At 44.6% G+C, this 17,271-nt stretch overlaps 1 protein-coding gene across 5 annotated transcripts in view; it reads left to right on the top strand.

Moving 5' to 3' along the window:
• The window catches only part of Ubr2 (ubiquitin protein ligase E3 component n-recognin 2), an 86,262-nt gene that overhangs the window by 14,444 nt on the left and 54,547 nt on the right, over positions 1–17,271 (top strand). For 3 of the 5 annotated variants that reach the window (XR_004112552.1, XM_031348567.1, XM_031348569.1), the window contains exons 3-11: positions 1,119–1,197; positions 3,076–3,189; positions 5,147–5,277; positions 7,290–7,428; positions 8,118–8,180; positions 10,480–10,600; positions 11,609–11,716; positions 12,741–12,829; positions 13,806–13,904. Coding sequence is in view for 4 of the 5 variants with exons in the window: in XM_031348567.1 (XP_031204427.1) it covers positions 1,119–1,197; positions 3,076–3,189; positions 5,147–5,277; positions 7,290–7,428; positions 8,118–8,180; positions 10,480–10,600; positions 11,609–11,716; positions 12,741–12,829; positions 13,806–13,904 (943 nt within the window). In the remaining variant the exon portion in view is untranslated. Of the gene's footprint in view, positions 1–1,118; positions 1,198–3,075; positions 3,190–5,146; positions 5,278–7,289; positions 7,429–8,117; positions 8,181–10,479; positions 10,601–11,608; positions 11,717–12,740; positions 12,830–13,639; positions 13,739–13,805; positions 13,905–17,271 lie in introns of all 5 variants that reach the window. The other 2 variants (XM_031348568.1, XM_031348570.1) reach the window with 1 other exon arrangement.

Here is a 17,271-nt window from a genome sequence, read left to right as displayed (position 1 = left end):
TTTTACTATGGACAAGCAAACCAGCAAACTGTCAGAACTGTCTTGGTTATTATGGGTACTAAATACAATGGCCTTTACCCAGTAGAGGTTAGACTGAGAGAAACCTATCCAGATGGGACAATCCAGAAGAGATAGATATGGATTTAAGAACACCAAGGAGTCAAATAACGAAAACCTTTAATCCCAACACTTGGGAGGCAGAAGTGGTCAGATCTCTGTAAGTTCAAGGCCAACCTGGTCTACATAGTAAGTCCCAGGGCTGCACAGAGAGACGTTGCCTCAAAATAATGCAAACAGAGTATCATCAGCACTCAGTGTGGCCTTCACTTTAAATGCTACTCCCAACAAAAAGTTGTAAACTCTGACTTAAGGGTTTGCTTAGCTTCCTGGGTCAGGTGCTCCCGGACCCATGGAGAAATGGACCAACTGTTCTAGTCAAGTGTGTGCTCAAAGGCTTCCTCGTACAAACAGTATAAAACAAAACCTTTGTGCTGATTTCACTGAGTGAAGATCTAACAAGATTCTGGGGAGTAGCATCTGCCGTTTTGGTACTGGTCGGATTCTTGTTGCTATAGGTATTTAATAACTCTTATTAGTTCTTACCATGACCTGGCCAGCCCTCCAGTAAAGTCTTATTGATTTAATCAGCTTTAGCACAATTACTGGACAGTTATTCCTAAACTGTTTCTCTGCTAGACTAGCTATTCCCAGCTGCACTCCCTGGGTTACTTGCTGTTTGAGTCTCACCTGGGTTATTTCTGCTCCATCAGTCTGTCCTCGGGCATTTCTCTTGGCCACATGCTCCTGGTCCATCCCGTCTAATGGAGACCTCCTGCTCTCTTGTCTTCTTTCTCTTCCTGGTCTCTGCCTGAGACCCTCAGCCTAGAAACCAAAGCCCCACCTACCTTTATTCTCCCCAGTAACTGGCTGTTATTTCACCAGTCAGAAAAGATTGGCAAGCAAACTTTACACAACATCATTTGGTGCACATGAGAATATGCTCGTCTGGACTGCAAGCAGATCTTGGGGGCAGCACCAGACCAACCCCACGGATTCTGGTTTGCAGGAGAATGTATTCATTCTCTCTGATTTACTCCTTCTCTTCTTTAACTTCACAGAGACTGTGCAGTCGACCCTACCTGCGTTTTATGCATGGAGTGCTTCTTGGGAAGTATCCACAGAGACCATCGTTACAGGGTCAGTAAAGTGTAAACGGCAGCCACTCACAGCATTGACTTTTATACTAATTCTGTCTCATTTTAAGCTTTAACGGATGTGAGGGCAAGCTGGTTGCAATGTCTGTTACCCCGTTGATCCCAGCTTGGTTTAGCTGACCTGTGGCTAGGTGGCTGTCCCCTTCTCCCTCGCTGTTCTGCTTGGGTTCCCTCCTCAAGCTACATGATCAGTTGAGAACAAAGACCTTCCCAAATGTAAGACTAGTCTTGAGGGTATGCCAGGAACTGAGTCCCTTGTTAGAGCCACCAAATCAGATCTCATTTTCAAGCCTAAATATATAACAGTAAAAGGGAGACAATAGTTTTCCCATTGGGATTTTAGTTTTGTTTTTAGGAAATGTAGCTAGGTAGTATATAGGCATGAGCCCTGGGTTCTCTCCCTAAGGGGGAGCAGAGGTGTCAGCATAGAAAGGACTTCTTGGAACACAAAGATTGGAGAAAGATAACCCAGAAATCAGGCTTTCCATGTCAGCATCGACCAGTTTGATCTGGGTGGTTTTTGGCTTTTTTGGGGGGGGGATGGTGGTGTTCAAGACAGGGTTTCTCTGAGTAGCCCTGGCTGTCCTGGAACTCACACTGTAGACCAGGCTGGCCTCAAACTCAGAAATCCACCTGTCTCTGCCTCCCAAGTGCTGTGATTAAAGGCGTGCACCACTACCGCCCGGCTTGATCTGGTATTTTAAATGATTAATAAAGAGGCATGTGTTGATGGGTCATTCAGGGCCACCTCTAGCACTTAAGACTCTGGATAGTTTTATTGTCTCCAAGCCTGCCCTTCTTCCTCTACTGGGAATAAGAGATGGCGCATCAGGATTCAGTCAGTAAGGGACAGTTGTTAGAAGGAGCCTTTTGCTCTCGGGAAGATAAAATGGTGGGAGGAGCCCTGGTCCCATTCTTAGTTAGGGAGCCACTGGATCAGGGCCTTTCCACCCTTTCCATTCGTTTGTTTCTGTTCACTCTAGCCCGGTGTCAGTGGTAACAGGAAAAGGGGCCATATATAAAATCAGTTGTCTCATTCTCATAGACAAGGAGAGACTCCCAGGTCCCTCCAGCTGCTCGGGCTAGGGTTTTGTACAAGAGCACATGTGCACAACCGGAACGGGGCTGCTGTTGCCCAAAGGGCTGCCTATCCATGTATCTTGGCCCACATCTGCATCTCCAGAGTATGAGTGGAATGTGCAGTCTGGCGTTGATCGTGCTGTGATACAGAGCACACAAATGGGCAGAATAGAATAGAACTTATTCTAAAATTCGGTGTGCTTGATTTTACCCATCTCTAATGTTTTTTTGATTTTGTTGGTTTTGGTGGCACTTTTTTTAAAAGCAGAATTTCTGGTGTGCCACCTATTAGCCTGTAGGGTCTGTCTTGCCAGCCTTCATCTAGTTACTTAGCTTAAGAGAATGTGACTAATTAATGAAGTCTCCAGGTGCTAACTAAGTTTCAACAGTGAGTGCTTTTTACCAACCGTTTTAAAGAACAGATTTTTAGGAGCTGTTAAAGAAGAAAAAAAAAGACACTTTCCCTAAGCCTGCTGTGTTGTTATCATTAGGTAGACAGCCATGCCCCCAAGCAAAGCCCCTCCCCCAACCTCTGCAGTCTAATTAAGAAAGACAGGGCCTCTGAAATAGCTACACTTTCCCCACTGTAGCAAAGTAGCTCTTTCATTTGAAATCCCTAATTGACTAGAAAACATTGATAAGCCCCCTTTTATTTGATATTTTTTTCCCTCCAAAGCAAAGAAACACTGAAGCAGTTTTCTGTCCTCAGCACTTGACATTCTTATTTATCATCTGATCATCCAGTGAGCTCTTACCAGATGTCATCTTCTTTTTCTTCAAGATGACCACATCAGGAGGAGGAGGCTTCTGTGACTGTGGTGACACTGAAGCGTGGAAAGAGGGTCCTTACTGCCAGAAGCACAAGCTCAGCAATTCTGAGGTGGTGGAAGAGGAGGTAAGGACACCAACTGTAGACTTGGCGCGCATGCGCGTGTTTCCCGAAGGCCCAAAGCTAATGTTGAGCGTCGTCTGTTGCCTCCCACCTTACTTTTTGAGACAGGGTCTCATGATCGTTGGGCCCCAGGAAATTCTGTGTCCTCCCCAGTGAAGGGACCCTGTTCCATAGAGAACCCTGCCTCGTAGTAGGTGCACTGTTCCAGGCCCAGCCCTTATCGGGTGCTAGGGCTAACTTAGATCCTCATGTGTAACCTGTAATTATTAAAAAACAAAACAAAACAAAACAGTCCACGCTATTGCTGGCTAGGAACTGGCAGTCTTGGCCTGTTCCCAGCCCAGTACTTATCCAGAGACCGAGACCACGTGTTTCTCCTAGCCAACACCACTCCCACAAACTGCTGTCTCTCTGAAGCTCCGAGGTCACTCCGTGGCCAGCTGCTGCCAAACTGCTCCGCACTCCCCAAGTTTCTGAGGCTAGCTAGGGGCACACTCTCTGCCCACGCTCTGCTGCAGTTACCTCTCCCTTGGAGCCCAGTCCTGGCCCAATCTTCCTGTCCCAAAGCCTGGCGGAATTCTGCCTCAGCTGTGTTCTTTCCCTCCAGCCCACCTGAGTTGCCACAAATGGAAAACACTAGACAATCTTAGTTTACAATCAACAGATTACACAACTGCTGGGCATGGAATCTATTGTCCTAAACTCATCAGTTATTCTATGTTAGAAATCTCCTGGTGGTGCCACCAGATCTAACAGTTACCAGTCTATGTGTTGCCTCCTTTTACTCCTGCCTCACATCCAAAAAGACCTTTGCTTCCTCCTGGGTCCCTCTTCCTCTCTTGGACCCGGAAGACCCTCCTCCTCCTCCTCCTCCTCCCCCAGCGATTGGCTTCTTGTCTTTATTATTCAACCAATTAATTAGGGGAAAATTCTGCTACACTCGCGTCCATGGCAAGCTGCCAATTAGACCATCCTTCAGCTTCTGCAAGAGACCCTGCCTCAAAAAAAATAGAAAGTGATAGAAAAAAGACATCTGACATCAGCTCTGGCCTCTATACACACATACACATGCGCATGTATACCTACCTACATACATAAACATGCCACACACATAAAATAAAAGTATTTTAAAGAATAAAAGTAAAATAATTTGGGTAAAAAGAACAGAATAGTATTTTGTCATGCAAAAGTGATGTGAAATCTAAACTTTTATTATTCATAAATATTTTGGAATATAGTCATACTTTATTGTTTTAAAGATATATATGTATATATATCACCAGACTGTCTCTGACCCGCCAGCTTCCAAATAATGACACGAAGACTTATATTTGTTTATTTATGAAAGTTTGGACCTTATATCTTAGGCTTTTCTCCAGCTAGCTTATATAACTTAATTAACCTGTTTATTCTGATCTACGTTCTCCTGTGTAAATTTGATAGCTGATCATCTTTCCTTCTTTTGTAGGGGTTTTTTGTTTTGTTTTGTGTGTGTGTGTGTGTGTGTGTGTGTGCACGCGCGCGCATGTGCACACATGCACACCATACGCTCATGTGTGAAAGTCCGAGCTCCTTGCACGAGATGGTTCTCTTCGTCCACCATATAGGCCTCGGATCAAAGTCAGATGGTTAGGCTTGACTGCAGGCCTTTTCTCAATTCTGCCACTTGGCTGGAAGCATGGTTTGCTGCTAGGGTAGAGAGAGTCCTGTGTGCCATTCCAGAGTGTTTCATTATATTTACTGGACGTTTGAGTGTCTGGGTATTTTGACTCAGCTGATTTAAAATTAAGATCACTGAAAGAAAGCATTTTAGGAAAAGTTTAATTTTGTATTTTGTAACACATACAGGATTAAAGTCATTAAGAAACGAGCCTGTCAGCCTTCTTGTGTTTGAGAGTTGAAGCTGGCAGGCAGAAGGCGACAGTGTGCATTAATGGGCTGTGCCTTCTGTTCTCCTCAGGACCCTCTTGTGCATCTGTCAGAAGATGTGATAGCTCGAACTTACAACATTTTTGCTATTATGTTCCGATACGCAGTAGATATGCTGACCTGGGAAAAAGAAAGTGAGCTGCCTGATGACTTAGAGGTGGCGTAAGTATTGCCGTTCCTCATATATATGGAAGTGCTAAATTTTAACATCTTTCACACAGCAAGGAGACATAGTCTTAAATTTTAAAATTATTACATTTATTCATCCGTTTATTTGTCTATGGAAAGGAAGGAGTATTTACATTGACATGTGGATGGAGGTCAGAGGGGACCTGCAGGAGGCAATTCTAGCTAACAGGTAGATCCTGGGGTTGAACTCCGGTTGCCAGACAGACAGCAACTGCCAGACAGATGAGTACACTGTAGCTGTACAGATGGCCATGAGCTATCATGTGGCTGCTGGGAATTGAACTCAGGACCTCTGCTCACTTGGGCCCCCTCTGGCTCCAGCATAATACACTGTAGTTGTCTTCAGACGCACCAGAAGAGGGTGTCCGATCTCATTTCAGGTGGTTGTGAGCCACCATGTGGTTGCTGGGATCCGAACTCAGGACCTTCAGAAGAGCAGTCAGTGTTCTTACCCGCTGAGCCATCTCGCCAGCCCTTTTAGCAGAATCCTGTTTGGTATTACAATTTTGCAGTTTGTATGATTAATTGGTGAAGGTTTTCCAACTAATTGGAATATTGGTATAAAACAGTGTTAAACTATGTAGGACTAGCAACATGGCTGAGCAGATTAAAGTCCTTGCCAGCAAACCTGACAGCTTGAATTTGCTCCCTAAGAAGAACCCACATGAACCCTTACCTCCCCGTCCTTTGTAAACAGGCTGGCCTCAGACTCAGATTCACCTGCCTCCGCCTCCCAAGGATTAAAGGCGCCACCATGCCCACTAATAAAACTGCAAAGAGGTTAGGGGGTGAGCTCTTTTGGAGTATAAGTGAGTATAGGGGATTTATGAAAGGCTTAAATGCAATTTTAGGCATTTTGCTTTTAATTTTAAATTTTCTTCAGCACTGTGCTAGTTTCCTGAACATCGTCATTTTTAGACATTTTTGAGGTCATAATCTTGTGATCAGACAGTTGAATTCAGCCACAGCTGTGCTAAAGGACTGGCTGCTTGTCCCTGTCTACATCGCCTCCCACAGCCTTTTCCTTTCTGAAAAGTCACCCCCTGCTTGTTGGACCTCGGTTCATAACTGAGGGTGACCGGGGGGCTGGAGAGGCTAGAGATTGGACAGTAGACGGTCACTAGATTAATTGGACATCAGTCACCAGAGGTTGACCTCTCTGTTTTTTCAGTGTGTTCTAGATAATTGAGATTTGTGAGTACAGTGTTGGATGGCTTTTTTCTTTCTTTCTTTCTTTTTTTTTTTTTTTTTTTTTTGTTTCTAACAGACTTTCTCTGTGTAAGCCTGACTATCCTAGAACTCATGCTGTAGACCAAGCTGGCCCCAAACTCAGAGATCCACCTGTCTCTGCCTCCTGAATCCTGGTATCAGAAGGCATGTGCCACTACCACCCAGCAGGGTAAAGTGTTTAATAGGAGAAGGTGTTGATGTACTATTTTGGAAATGCTGACAGTTACTGTATTCATGAAATTCAGTTGGTCAGTTAGCTCTGAGATCTGAGTTGAATGCCTGAGAAACAGATGGCTTTCTCCTTTTTCTCCCTCTCCCTCCCTCTCCTGTGTGTGTGGGGGTGCTGGGGGAAGCCTCTCTTTGTAGCCCTAGCTGTCCCAGAACTCCCTCTATAGACCATACTGGCCTGGAATTCACAGATCTGCCTGCCTCTGCTTCCCAGATTCCTCTGCTGGGATTAAAGGCATGTGCCACCACAACCCAGCTTTTGGGTTGGTTTGGTTTGATTTTATTTAATTGCCCAGGGCCACTAACACAGATACTCTGATGGGCTTCTCTGGTAGTATTTGCTGTATCAGTTACCATCTGGCTAGAAGCCTGCATCAGCCGAGCCCTTTGGCCTGCACTTAAGCTGGTCTCCCCATCCCACCCCTCCACCCCCCAGCCCTTCTGCTCCTGCTCTGCCCACAGCTGCCTGCCTACATGGACACGCCCACTCTTTACACTGCATTAATGTCATTGATGTTTTTTCCCAGAGACAAGAGTGACACCTACTACTGCATGCTGTTTAATGATGAAGTTCACACCTATGAGCAAGTCATTTATACTCTTCAGAAAGCTGTTAACTGCACACAGAAGGAAGCCATTGGCTTTGCAACTACAGTCGATCGAGATGTAAGTAATTTGTTGTAAGAAATTCAACATTTTTCAATATGGGGTCTTGCTGCATAGTCCTAGCTGGCTAGAACTTGCTGTGTTGAGCAGACTGGCCTCGAACTTACAGAGGTTTGCATGCTTTTACCTCCCAGTGTCTGGGATTGAAGAAATTGAACCTCTATTACAGACAAGCTGGCCTAGAAAAAGGAGTTAAAAGTATATATCTTTAGGCTAATTTTTTTTTATATTGGCCCAAATATATAGAACTGCTAGAACTAAGCAATTACCAGGTAGAACATTTTAAAAGAATATACAGTTGCCCTAATTCTGTTCAGTGATTAAAAATACTGGGCCATGAGAATAGTCATTATAGATGTCTGCTAGAATAAATGATCTGTTCTCAGAGTAAAACACACGCGCACGCACACACAGACACAGACACACACACACGTGCACACACACATATAATCACACACTCACACATACACTCACACACACATACACATGCATACACACACACACACGCATACTGGTAGTTTAAGCATTGAAGAGAGCATTAAAGAATAATTTTACCTTTTCATTGGTGACGGATAATGAAATATTAAGGACCAACTCAGTCTGTTATGTGTTCAAGCATATTTCCTAGTTTGCAAGCTAGTCATGCTAAGTATAATGCTTTTACAGTTAGTTTTAAACTTCTTTTCCAGGGGCGTAGGTCTGTCCGATATGGAGATTTCCAGTACTGTGATCAAGCAAAGACAGTCATTGTGGTAAGTGGTTTAAAAATATATCGGTTGATCTTAAGACTAACTCTGTAGTCAGCATTAAGACATTTGCCTTCATAAACCCAGTATCACTTGAGCTGTGTTTCAAGCTCATGTGTCTTGACATTAATTCCTCTAGTTCTCTCAAAGCTCTGTAAGATTGCTAATGGGACAATGGCTACTTAGCAAAGATGTATGTCTTCTGCCTCCTGTCTCATCAGAGAAGTCTTACAAGGCTCTTGGCACTCGACCCCCGAGCTACCTCCATGGTCCTGATTATTTTGCTTTGTCGTTAATTATTTTTAGGTTTATTTTGTGTGTGTGTGCATGCGTGTGTTGCCTCCGTGTTTGTATTTGTGTCATATGCTGGTACCTGAGGAGATCAGAAGAAGACATTAGATGCTCTGAAGCTGGAGTTATGGCCACTGTGAATTGTCATGTAGGTGCTTGGCACCGAGCTGGAGCCTCTGCAAGAGCAGAAAGTGCTCTTAAGCACTGTTTATTTTTACTTATGAGGGTTCTACACTGACTTTTAGGAACTAAACTGGCCTTTATGAACAATATTGAAATTCAAGAAAATTACTTTTTTCCATACTATGACAAGGTATATTCAGTATTTAGTAGCATTTAGTATTTTGCCTTTTTAAAAGAAAAATCTTCCCCACATTTAGGTTTGCGTATATACTTGGGGGTAGGGAGTCGAGACAGGGTCCCTCTGTGTAGTCCTGGCTGTCCTGGAACTCACTCTGTAGACTAGGCTGGCCTCGAATTCAGAAATCCACCTGCCTCTGCCTCCCAAGTGCTGGGATTAAAGGCGTGCGCCACCACCGCCCGGTGGAAAATCCATTTCTAACACAGATGCATATGATGTGTGCATACACAGAAATCTATACATGTTAAGAGTAAGTTATGAGGATGGGGTAAAGAGAGAACCCAGACAAGACATAAAAGGAAGTAAAGTTGTATGTTCAGGAAGTATTGCTGGACCCAGTAGACATTTCTCTAACAGAGGTAAGAGCCAAAATGATCGTGGGGACAGTGGAGCACACTCTAATTGAGGAAATCAGCTATGTGACTTCTATCCAGAAAAATAGAGTCAGCGGGATGGGGGGAGGGGAATTAAAACCCTTTTGGGGTACTGATGGGCACATATAGGGACAGGAGCCATTACAGAAAACTATGTGACAATTTCTCTAGAAATTAAAAATAGAATTACCATATGAGCCAGTAGTTTTGCTTCTAGGTATTCAGGTAAAAGAGAAATGTATAGAACCCAGTGCCTGCTGACCGATGAACAAACAAAATGTAGCATACATTTACAGGGGACTGTTACCCTGCATTTAAAAATGGAGGCCGATTTGCAGATGCTGCTCTGTGTACAGCTCTTGACTGGTGTACAGAGAATGAGCAAGCAGTGGATGAATACGTGTATGAGGAAGAGAGGAGTAGAGTGGTGGTGGCAAGCAGGGGGAGGGGCAGGCCCATGATCAGTGGGCATAAGGTCTTAGTTTTCGAAATGAAGCATTCTTGAAGTTAAATTGGTAAGATGGGTCAGGGCTTAAGAGCACTGGCTGCTCTTGGAAAAGATCCAGATTCAAATCCCAGGACTCACAGGACAGCTAACAACCATTTGTAACACCAGTCCAGGGGCTCTCATGTCTTCTTCTGGTCTCCATGTTCATTGTGTGTGTGTGGTATGCAGATATCCATGGGGGCAAAACACCCATACACATAAAATTAAAAAATAAAACCTTAAAAGACCATATTCTCTAGCGGGGTGTAATGGCACCTACCTTTAATCCCAGCAAGAGGCAGAAGTAGGAGGAGCTCTGAGTTCAGGGGATCGGTGCATTCTGAAATATTGGTTGTACAGCTAGGTGACAGTTGTACTGAACCGTACTCTTAGGAATAGTTAAGATGATAAGTTTTATGTTGTATGTATGTATGTTTGCATGATTTTTAAAGTTGATTACATACATCTGTGCAGTGATCTGAATTTTTTAAGTAAATAATGTCTTCTAAGAAATAAAGGGCAGAAAGCAAGCTTACTTGAGCATTTAATTAAGCTTTTTGTGATTGACATTCTGGGTTTTCAAATACATGACCAAAGGCACTGGTGACTCACAAGATGGGGTTTCTTACTGTTGTCTCTGAATTGTTAGATTTATCTAGAAAGTAACCTGAATCAATAATTATTTTAAAAAAAAATTCTTTATGGTTTATGGAACTAAGAATGCTGCTGCTTTTCTGCCTCTTAACCAGCCAGCTGTTTTAAGTCAGTCTCCTCTCCCCCATTTCCTTTAAGAGGAACACCAGCAGACAGACCAAGCCACTCAAGGTTCAGGTTATGCACTCCTCCGTTGCCGCTCATCAGAATTTTGGTTTGAAAGCTCTGTCTTGGCTGGGAAGTGTTATTGGATACTCAGGTAGGTTTAATATGTCGAGACCATATCTAAACAACTTGACAAAAAGAACTATTTTCAGTAACAGATCCTATCGAGCATTTCACAAGCAAAGCTGCAAAGTGCTGCCATAATTAGAACCCAGTAATGATACAATTTAAATAAGATTAATTTAAATAATTTAAATGTTTGCCCTCCTACAGCTTTTGTACAAGACCAGTACTTTGCATCTCTGAAAATGTGTACTAGGAACACACAGTTTGTGTTGGCTTGGTTTTAGATTTATCTTTTCTTGGCTTACAAAGAGACAGTTGTAATATACTACAATTAAGAACCTTACACCCAAAGCCAAAAATGCAAGTTGGGTGAATTAGGGATAGATCTATGCTACCTGTCACAGATAGGAAGACATTATAATGTTACTGTAAGGAAGGCCCTGAATATTTGTATTGAAGGCTATTACAAAAACACCATACTGTGAGCCGATGGTTGAAAATGAAGAGGACACACCCTATGCATATATGCTGGGCGAGCTTGTCTGGAGTGTACATGTAGAAGATGTGGGAGTCTGGCTTCCAGGTCTCTCATGGCGGAGCTGTAGTGGGTTTCAGTTCGATAGGAAATATTTTACATAGTACTAAGAGCCCATATTGATGCATATTATAGCATAGGGTCATGGATTCTTCTGCAAGCAGTGTTGTAGCGAGCATAGCTTCCCTGAACATGATGGTGTTCATGGCTAATTTCACTCTGTTCATCTGCTCTGTTAGCATAAATGCCTAGAACAGCGTGATCTCAGCAGTTGGGGATTCCTTTTCTGTAATTAAGTTCATAAAAGCAGAGAAGGCCATTGCTATTCTGACAGACATTATCTAACATCCTAAAATAAAAAAAAAATTTTTCTAAAAATTAAGTAGCTAATGTGCTCCTTTCTCAGTTTAACCACCACTGAGTCATGTGGAGCTCTGATTGGAGCCCCTTGAAGTCGTCTTTCATTAGCATTTGAAGGTCTGCTCTTCCTTCTGTTTAAAGATGGCCTTCGCAGGATCCTGTGCCAAGTTGGATTACAGGAAGGCCCAGATGGTGAAAACTCTTCTCTGGTCGACAGATTGATGCTCAGTGATTCCAAATTATGGAAAGGTGACTTGCTTATTGCTTCTAAGGGTTGAGGGATCAAAGTTTCTTTTAATTTGAAAATGTTGTTAATAAATATATTTATGCTTTTTAAAATTACAATCGCAAAGCTAGATTCAGTCACTAGCAAATACACTTAGCCCTTAGCAAAACACACACAGACATTAGCACTCTAACCTTACTCTTGAGAAAACATTTGTAGGGGAGATGTACGACCCAGAGTGAGCAACCTTTACAGGCCTAGAGATGTACGACCTAGAGTGAGCAACCTTTACAGGCCTAGAGATGGACGACCTAGAGTGAGCAATCTTTACAGGCCTAGAGATGGACGACCTAGAGTGAGCAACCTTTACAGGCCTAGAGATGGACGACCTAGAGTGAACAATCTTTACAGGCCTAGAGATGGACGACTTAGAGTGAGCAACCTTTACAGGCCTAGAGATAGATGACCTAGAGTAGGCAACCTTTACAGGCCTAGAGATGGACGACCTAGAGTGAGCAATCTTTACAGGCCTAGAGATGGACGACCTAGAGTGGGCAACCTTTACAGGTCTAGAGATGGACGACCTAGAGTGAGCAACCTTTACAGGCCTAGAGCCTAGTTGCTGTAGAACTCTCAGTCCCCTGCCTTGTTCTCTGGGGTGCTGGGAATACAGGCATGTGCTACCTTCCCTAACTCTAAATATGATTTTGTAATAAAACATAAAGGTTGTTTACTCTAGGTCATAGACCTCCCCTACAAAATTTTCTCCTTCAGAACAAAGCGGAGGAGAACTAACTTTGCATGCATTTTATTTTAAAAAATGTTGCCGGGTGGGAGAGATGGCTCCGTGGTTAGGAGGGCACACTGCTCTAGCAGAGGACCCAAGGTCTGTTCCCAACATACACATCAGATGGCATACACAGACAAATATGTAGACAATTTAAGTAAAATCTTATTTAAAAATAAAGGGATTCATTACAAATGTTACGTTGTGGACAAAGCAGAGAGAATTAGTTCTGTGCTCTGAGACGCTGTTCTTTCCTGCAGGTGCTAGGAGTGTGTATCACCAGTTGTTCATGAGCAGCCTGCTCATGGATCTCAAGTATAAGAAGCTGTTTGCTGTTCGGTTTGCAAAAGTAAGTAGGGTTTTTCCCTCAGTTTTGATGATAAACAAATAAGTTGTATAAGGAATGACTATAGTATATGAACTCCAAAAATACTAGTGTTTAGCATTGAGTTGTCAGGCTATATATACAGTTGGAATTCTGCGAATCCTCACAGTCTTTTTACCCTTTATTAATAAAGGAATAGACTTCCTGCCCATCCCCCCAAAAATAAAAATGCTGTGATTGGGACTTGAAGTGATGGAGACACAGCTGTGTGCCATTATGAGTCAGTCTCATCCTGCTGTTAAAGTTCTCAGGGGCTCTGTGCCTCTGTTGGGTCAGGATGGGAACGGTGAATCCAGACGGTTGACAGAGTTGACTCAGGGTTGCCTTTAGCAACACGAGATGCCACTAAGCACTTACTTTATGTCTCCAAGTTGAAGCTCTTAGCCAAGGAAGCACGTGATTGTCATTTGGAGAGCTCTTTTTATCAGAACATCTGTGTTTGTGTCCTATTTCCAAATCTATTGACGATGACCTTGAAGGAGTCACATGCTTATGTGTGTTCCAAAGCAGCCCAAGCCTAGTTTGGGGACAGACAGCATGATATTACTGTGTCCCTGTCCCACCCCAGTGTACAGTGGCCTCAGGGTGTTAGGAGTTCTGACTCCCTGTTTGGGCTCCAAAAGAGCCTATTGACTCAGCTTTCCTCAGCGAGATCCTCCAGGGTCCGTTGTTCTAGCAGTGCCCTCCGTTGCCGTCTCCAGCACTGACTTTTCAGTATATCCCTAACCATTTGGTCACTGTGGATTAGAGGTGAATCTCCCCCTTGTTGTTTAGAATTACCGGCAGTTGCAGAGAGATTTTATGGAGGATGATCACGAGCGAGCAGTGTCGGTGACTGCTCTGTCTGTCCAGTTCTTCACCGCACCTACTCTGGTGAGTAGTGTCTGCCTCTCTGTAACTCATAGCCGGCACTCCTTGCCTCTTTTTGCCTTCTTACTAGAACTATGAGCGTTTGCAGAGAGATTATGTGACAGATGACCACGACAGAGAGTTTTCAGTCGCAGACCTCTCGGTTCAGATATTCACAGTTCCTTCACTTGTAAGTACGGAAAGACTAGAGAATGCTCTTGTTTTCCATTTAAGCTTCAGAATAAGAGAGGTAAGACTTGTGTGTCCCTGGATTGGGGATACTTCTTTAGGAGGCAGTCAGATGTCAGACAGGGCCAACCTACAAAACATACCTTTGAATATCGAGGTAATCATGGAGGATAGTCCGTTTGAATTCAGCGCTTACTTTCCCATAAGGTTTCCTAGTGGTTCGGATTGGTAACACTCGGTTGGCTGGTTTATCAAATACACTCTGGGCATTCAAACCAGATAATGTGCCAAGTACCACTGTAGATCTTGAAGAACCTTCTCCTCAGCCCTGCCCTCGTAAGGAGAGAGCAGCTGAGGCAGCTGAGGAGTCCCGCTGCATGGTCTGTCTGTCTGCTCAGGTGCACCCTGGCCTAGTCAGGGTGACTGCTGTGCTGAGACACCATGACTAAAGAGGTCAGGACAGGAACTCCCACAGGGCAGCAACCTAGAGGCAGGAGCTGATGCAGAGGCACTGGTGAGCTGCTGCTTCCTGATTTCCTCAGCCTGCTTTCTTAGAGAACCCAGGACACCTGCACAGGGATGGCACCCACAATGGGCTGGGCCCTCCACCATCAATCACAAATTAAGAAAATGCTTTAGAGGCCTGCTAACAATGCTGTATTATGGAGGCATTTTCTCAATTGAGGCTCCCTCCTCTCAGATGACTCTAGCTTGTGTTAAGTTGACATAAAACCAGCCAGCACACTCCTGAAGCTTCCAAATCAGGGTTTTTCACATGTGGTAACTAAAAATCAGACTTTGTTGAACAAAATTTATAGCATTTATTAGGCATGGTTTCTTAATGTGAAACGGTGAGCAAAACAGATGTGACTCAGATAAATAATTAATGCTTCCAGCCAGAGGACCTGGGTTCAGCTCCCAGCACCACAGGGTAGCTGAAAACTGCCTGTAACTCTAGTCCCAGCCCTCTGATGTTGCCCCCTGACCTCCACAGGCACTAGGTTTGAATGTAGTGCACACCTGTGCAGGCAAACACCAGTACACATTAAATTTGGTTTCTGAGAGAGAGGATAAGGGAGACCTAGCCTTTCCCAGAGTTTGGAAGCTTCTCTTAGGAAGGCACCTTATGTGGTGACTGAAGGAAGGCAGATGTGTGCAGAGTCTGCAGTGGGGGGACCCTGTGTTGGGGAGCAGAGCACTCAGGGTACTGGAGACCCTGAGCACAGAGCAAGGCTCTGGGGCAGAGCACTCAGGGTGCTGGAGACCCTGAGCACAGAGCAAGGCTCTGCAGCTCTAAGAATGGTTTGTGTGGAGACCCTGAGCACAGAGCAAGGCTCTGGAGCTTTAAGAACGATTTGTGTGCACTTCCCTAACAAGTACATGTGCTGCTTAGAACAAAAAGAGACAATTTTTTTTTTCATTTATTTTTGCTAAGGACTGTCTTTCAGTAATTTGCTCATTAATGAATGTTGTTATAGGCTAAATCAAAGAGTTGTGTGTTTATCTTAAGAGCATGAGAGGGCACTTGAATCACCGTATTTTGATTTATCGTGTATGTGTGCATGTATGTGCACATGAGTGTGTGCGTGTGTTTCTGCAATACCAGGATCTAACTCAGGGCCTCACACATACTAATAAAGCTCACTCCACCATTGAGCTGTAACTCCAGCCCTGCATTTGTGATTTTAAAAGAATTAGGCTATTTATAAGTTGGGGAGCAAATTGGAAGAAGACAAGAAAGTGAATCTGGGGAACTTAATTAGAAGTTAGTGCAGCAAGGCTGAGGGAATGAGGTAGCAAAGGCACTTGCTGCTGAGCCTCACGCCCAGGTGCGCTATTGAGACCTGGAAGGAGAAGGGAAGGGTCCTCTAACCTCCACTGCACACCGTGCACACAGTAACTAGTTACTTAACTGATTGATTGAGGGGCGGTCAGAGCAAACTGAACACCCAGCTCAGGTGTTCCCAGAGATGTAGAGATGTTGAGGGATGCTTGAGTTAGGCGGGCGGAGCTGCCTGAGGACTTGATGGACTACTGCTCATGACTGCTGAGACTTGGCATTGATGGTTAAGATGGCTCTGAGACAAGTCTTTGATGGGGGTGTTTGTTTTCAGTTTTCTTCTTAACATATTTATTCCTTTACATTACGCAGTATTAAGTCCATGGGAGCTACTGTGAAATGTGGATAAATCTATTGTCTGGGTCAAATCTGTTTCTGGGCCTTCTTCTGTTGGTTAGTCCCACCTACTATCTCCCTGTTTTGGCAGACATGTCTCAACCTGGGGTTGTCATGACCCAGGTGCTCAAGTTTAGAATTCTGGTGCTTAAAGAAAATGCCTTAATAGAGTTAGCCTGGCAAGTGCAGTGGTCCTCAACACCCCCATTGAGGGTGACACTGACGGGGTGGTTCTCAACACCCCACTGAGGGTGACACTGACGCGGTGGTCCTAACACCCCACTGAGGGTGACACTGACGCGGTGGTTCTCAACACCCCACTGAGGGTGACACTGACGTGGTGGTCCTAACACCCCCCACTGAGGGTGACACTGCCGCGGTGGTCCTAACACCCCACTGAGGGTGACACTGACGCAGTGGTTCTCAACACCCCACTGAGGGTAACACTGACGCGGTGGTCCTTAACACCCCACTGAGGGTGACACTGACGCAGTGGTTCTCAACACCCCACTGAGGGTGACACTGACGTGGTGGTCCTCAACACCCCACTGAGGGTGACACTGATGTGGTGGTCCTCAACACCCACCACTGAGGGTGACACTGATGTGGTGGTCCTCAACACCCCACTGAGGGTGACACTGACGCGGTCGTCCTCAACACCCCACTGAGGGTGACACTGACGCGGTGGTCCTAACACCCCCCACTGAGGGTGACACTGATGTGGTGGTCCTCAACACCCCACTGAGGGTGACACTGACGTGGTGGTCCTCAACACCCCACTGAGGGTGACACTGACGTGGTGGTCCTCAACACCCCACTGAGGGTAACACTGATGCGGGGTGATGCCTTTTACAGGATGAGGGTGACACTGACGCGGGGTGATGCCTTTTACAGGATGAGGGTGACACTGACGCGGGGTGATGCCTTTTACATGATGAGGGTGCTTACTGTGCAGCCATGACGACTTGATGGGGCTAGAGAAGAGGAAGGTTGATGAAAATCAGTGAGAGACCCCATCTCAAAAGAATGAGATAGGGGACAATAAGACAGCTGGCCTCCACATACCTGGACAGACACACACACACACACACACAGAAAGAAGTGGGGAGGTTGAAAGAAAGAAGAAAGGAAACGTTCAGGTAGGGCCCAGCTTTTCTTTCTTTTTTTTTTTTTTTAAGATTTATTTATTTAC

Source organism: Mastomys coucha, unplaced genomic scaffold (assembly GCF_008632895.1).
Source record: "Mastomys coucha isolate ucsf_1 unplaced genomic scaffold, UCSF_Mcou_1 pScaffold3, whole genome shotgun sequence".
NCBI lineage: Eukaryota > Metazoa > Chordata > Mammalia > Rodentia > Muridae > Mastomys > Mastomys coucha.
This window is presented reverse-complemented; position numbering and strand designations above follow the sequence as displayed.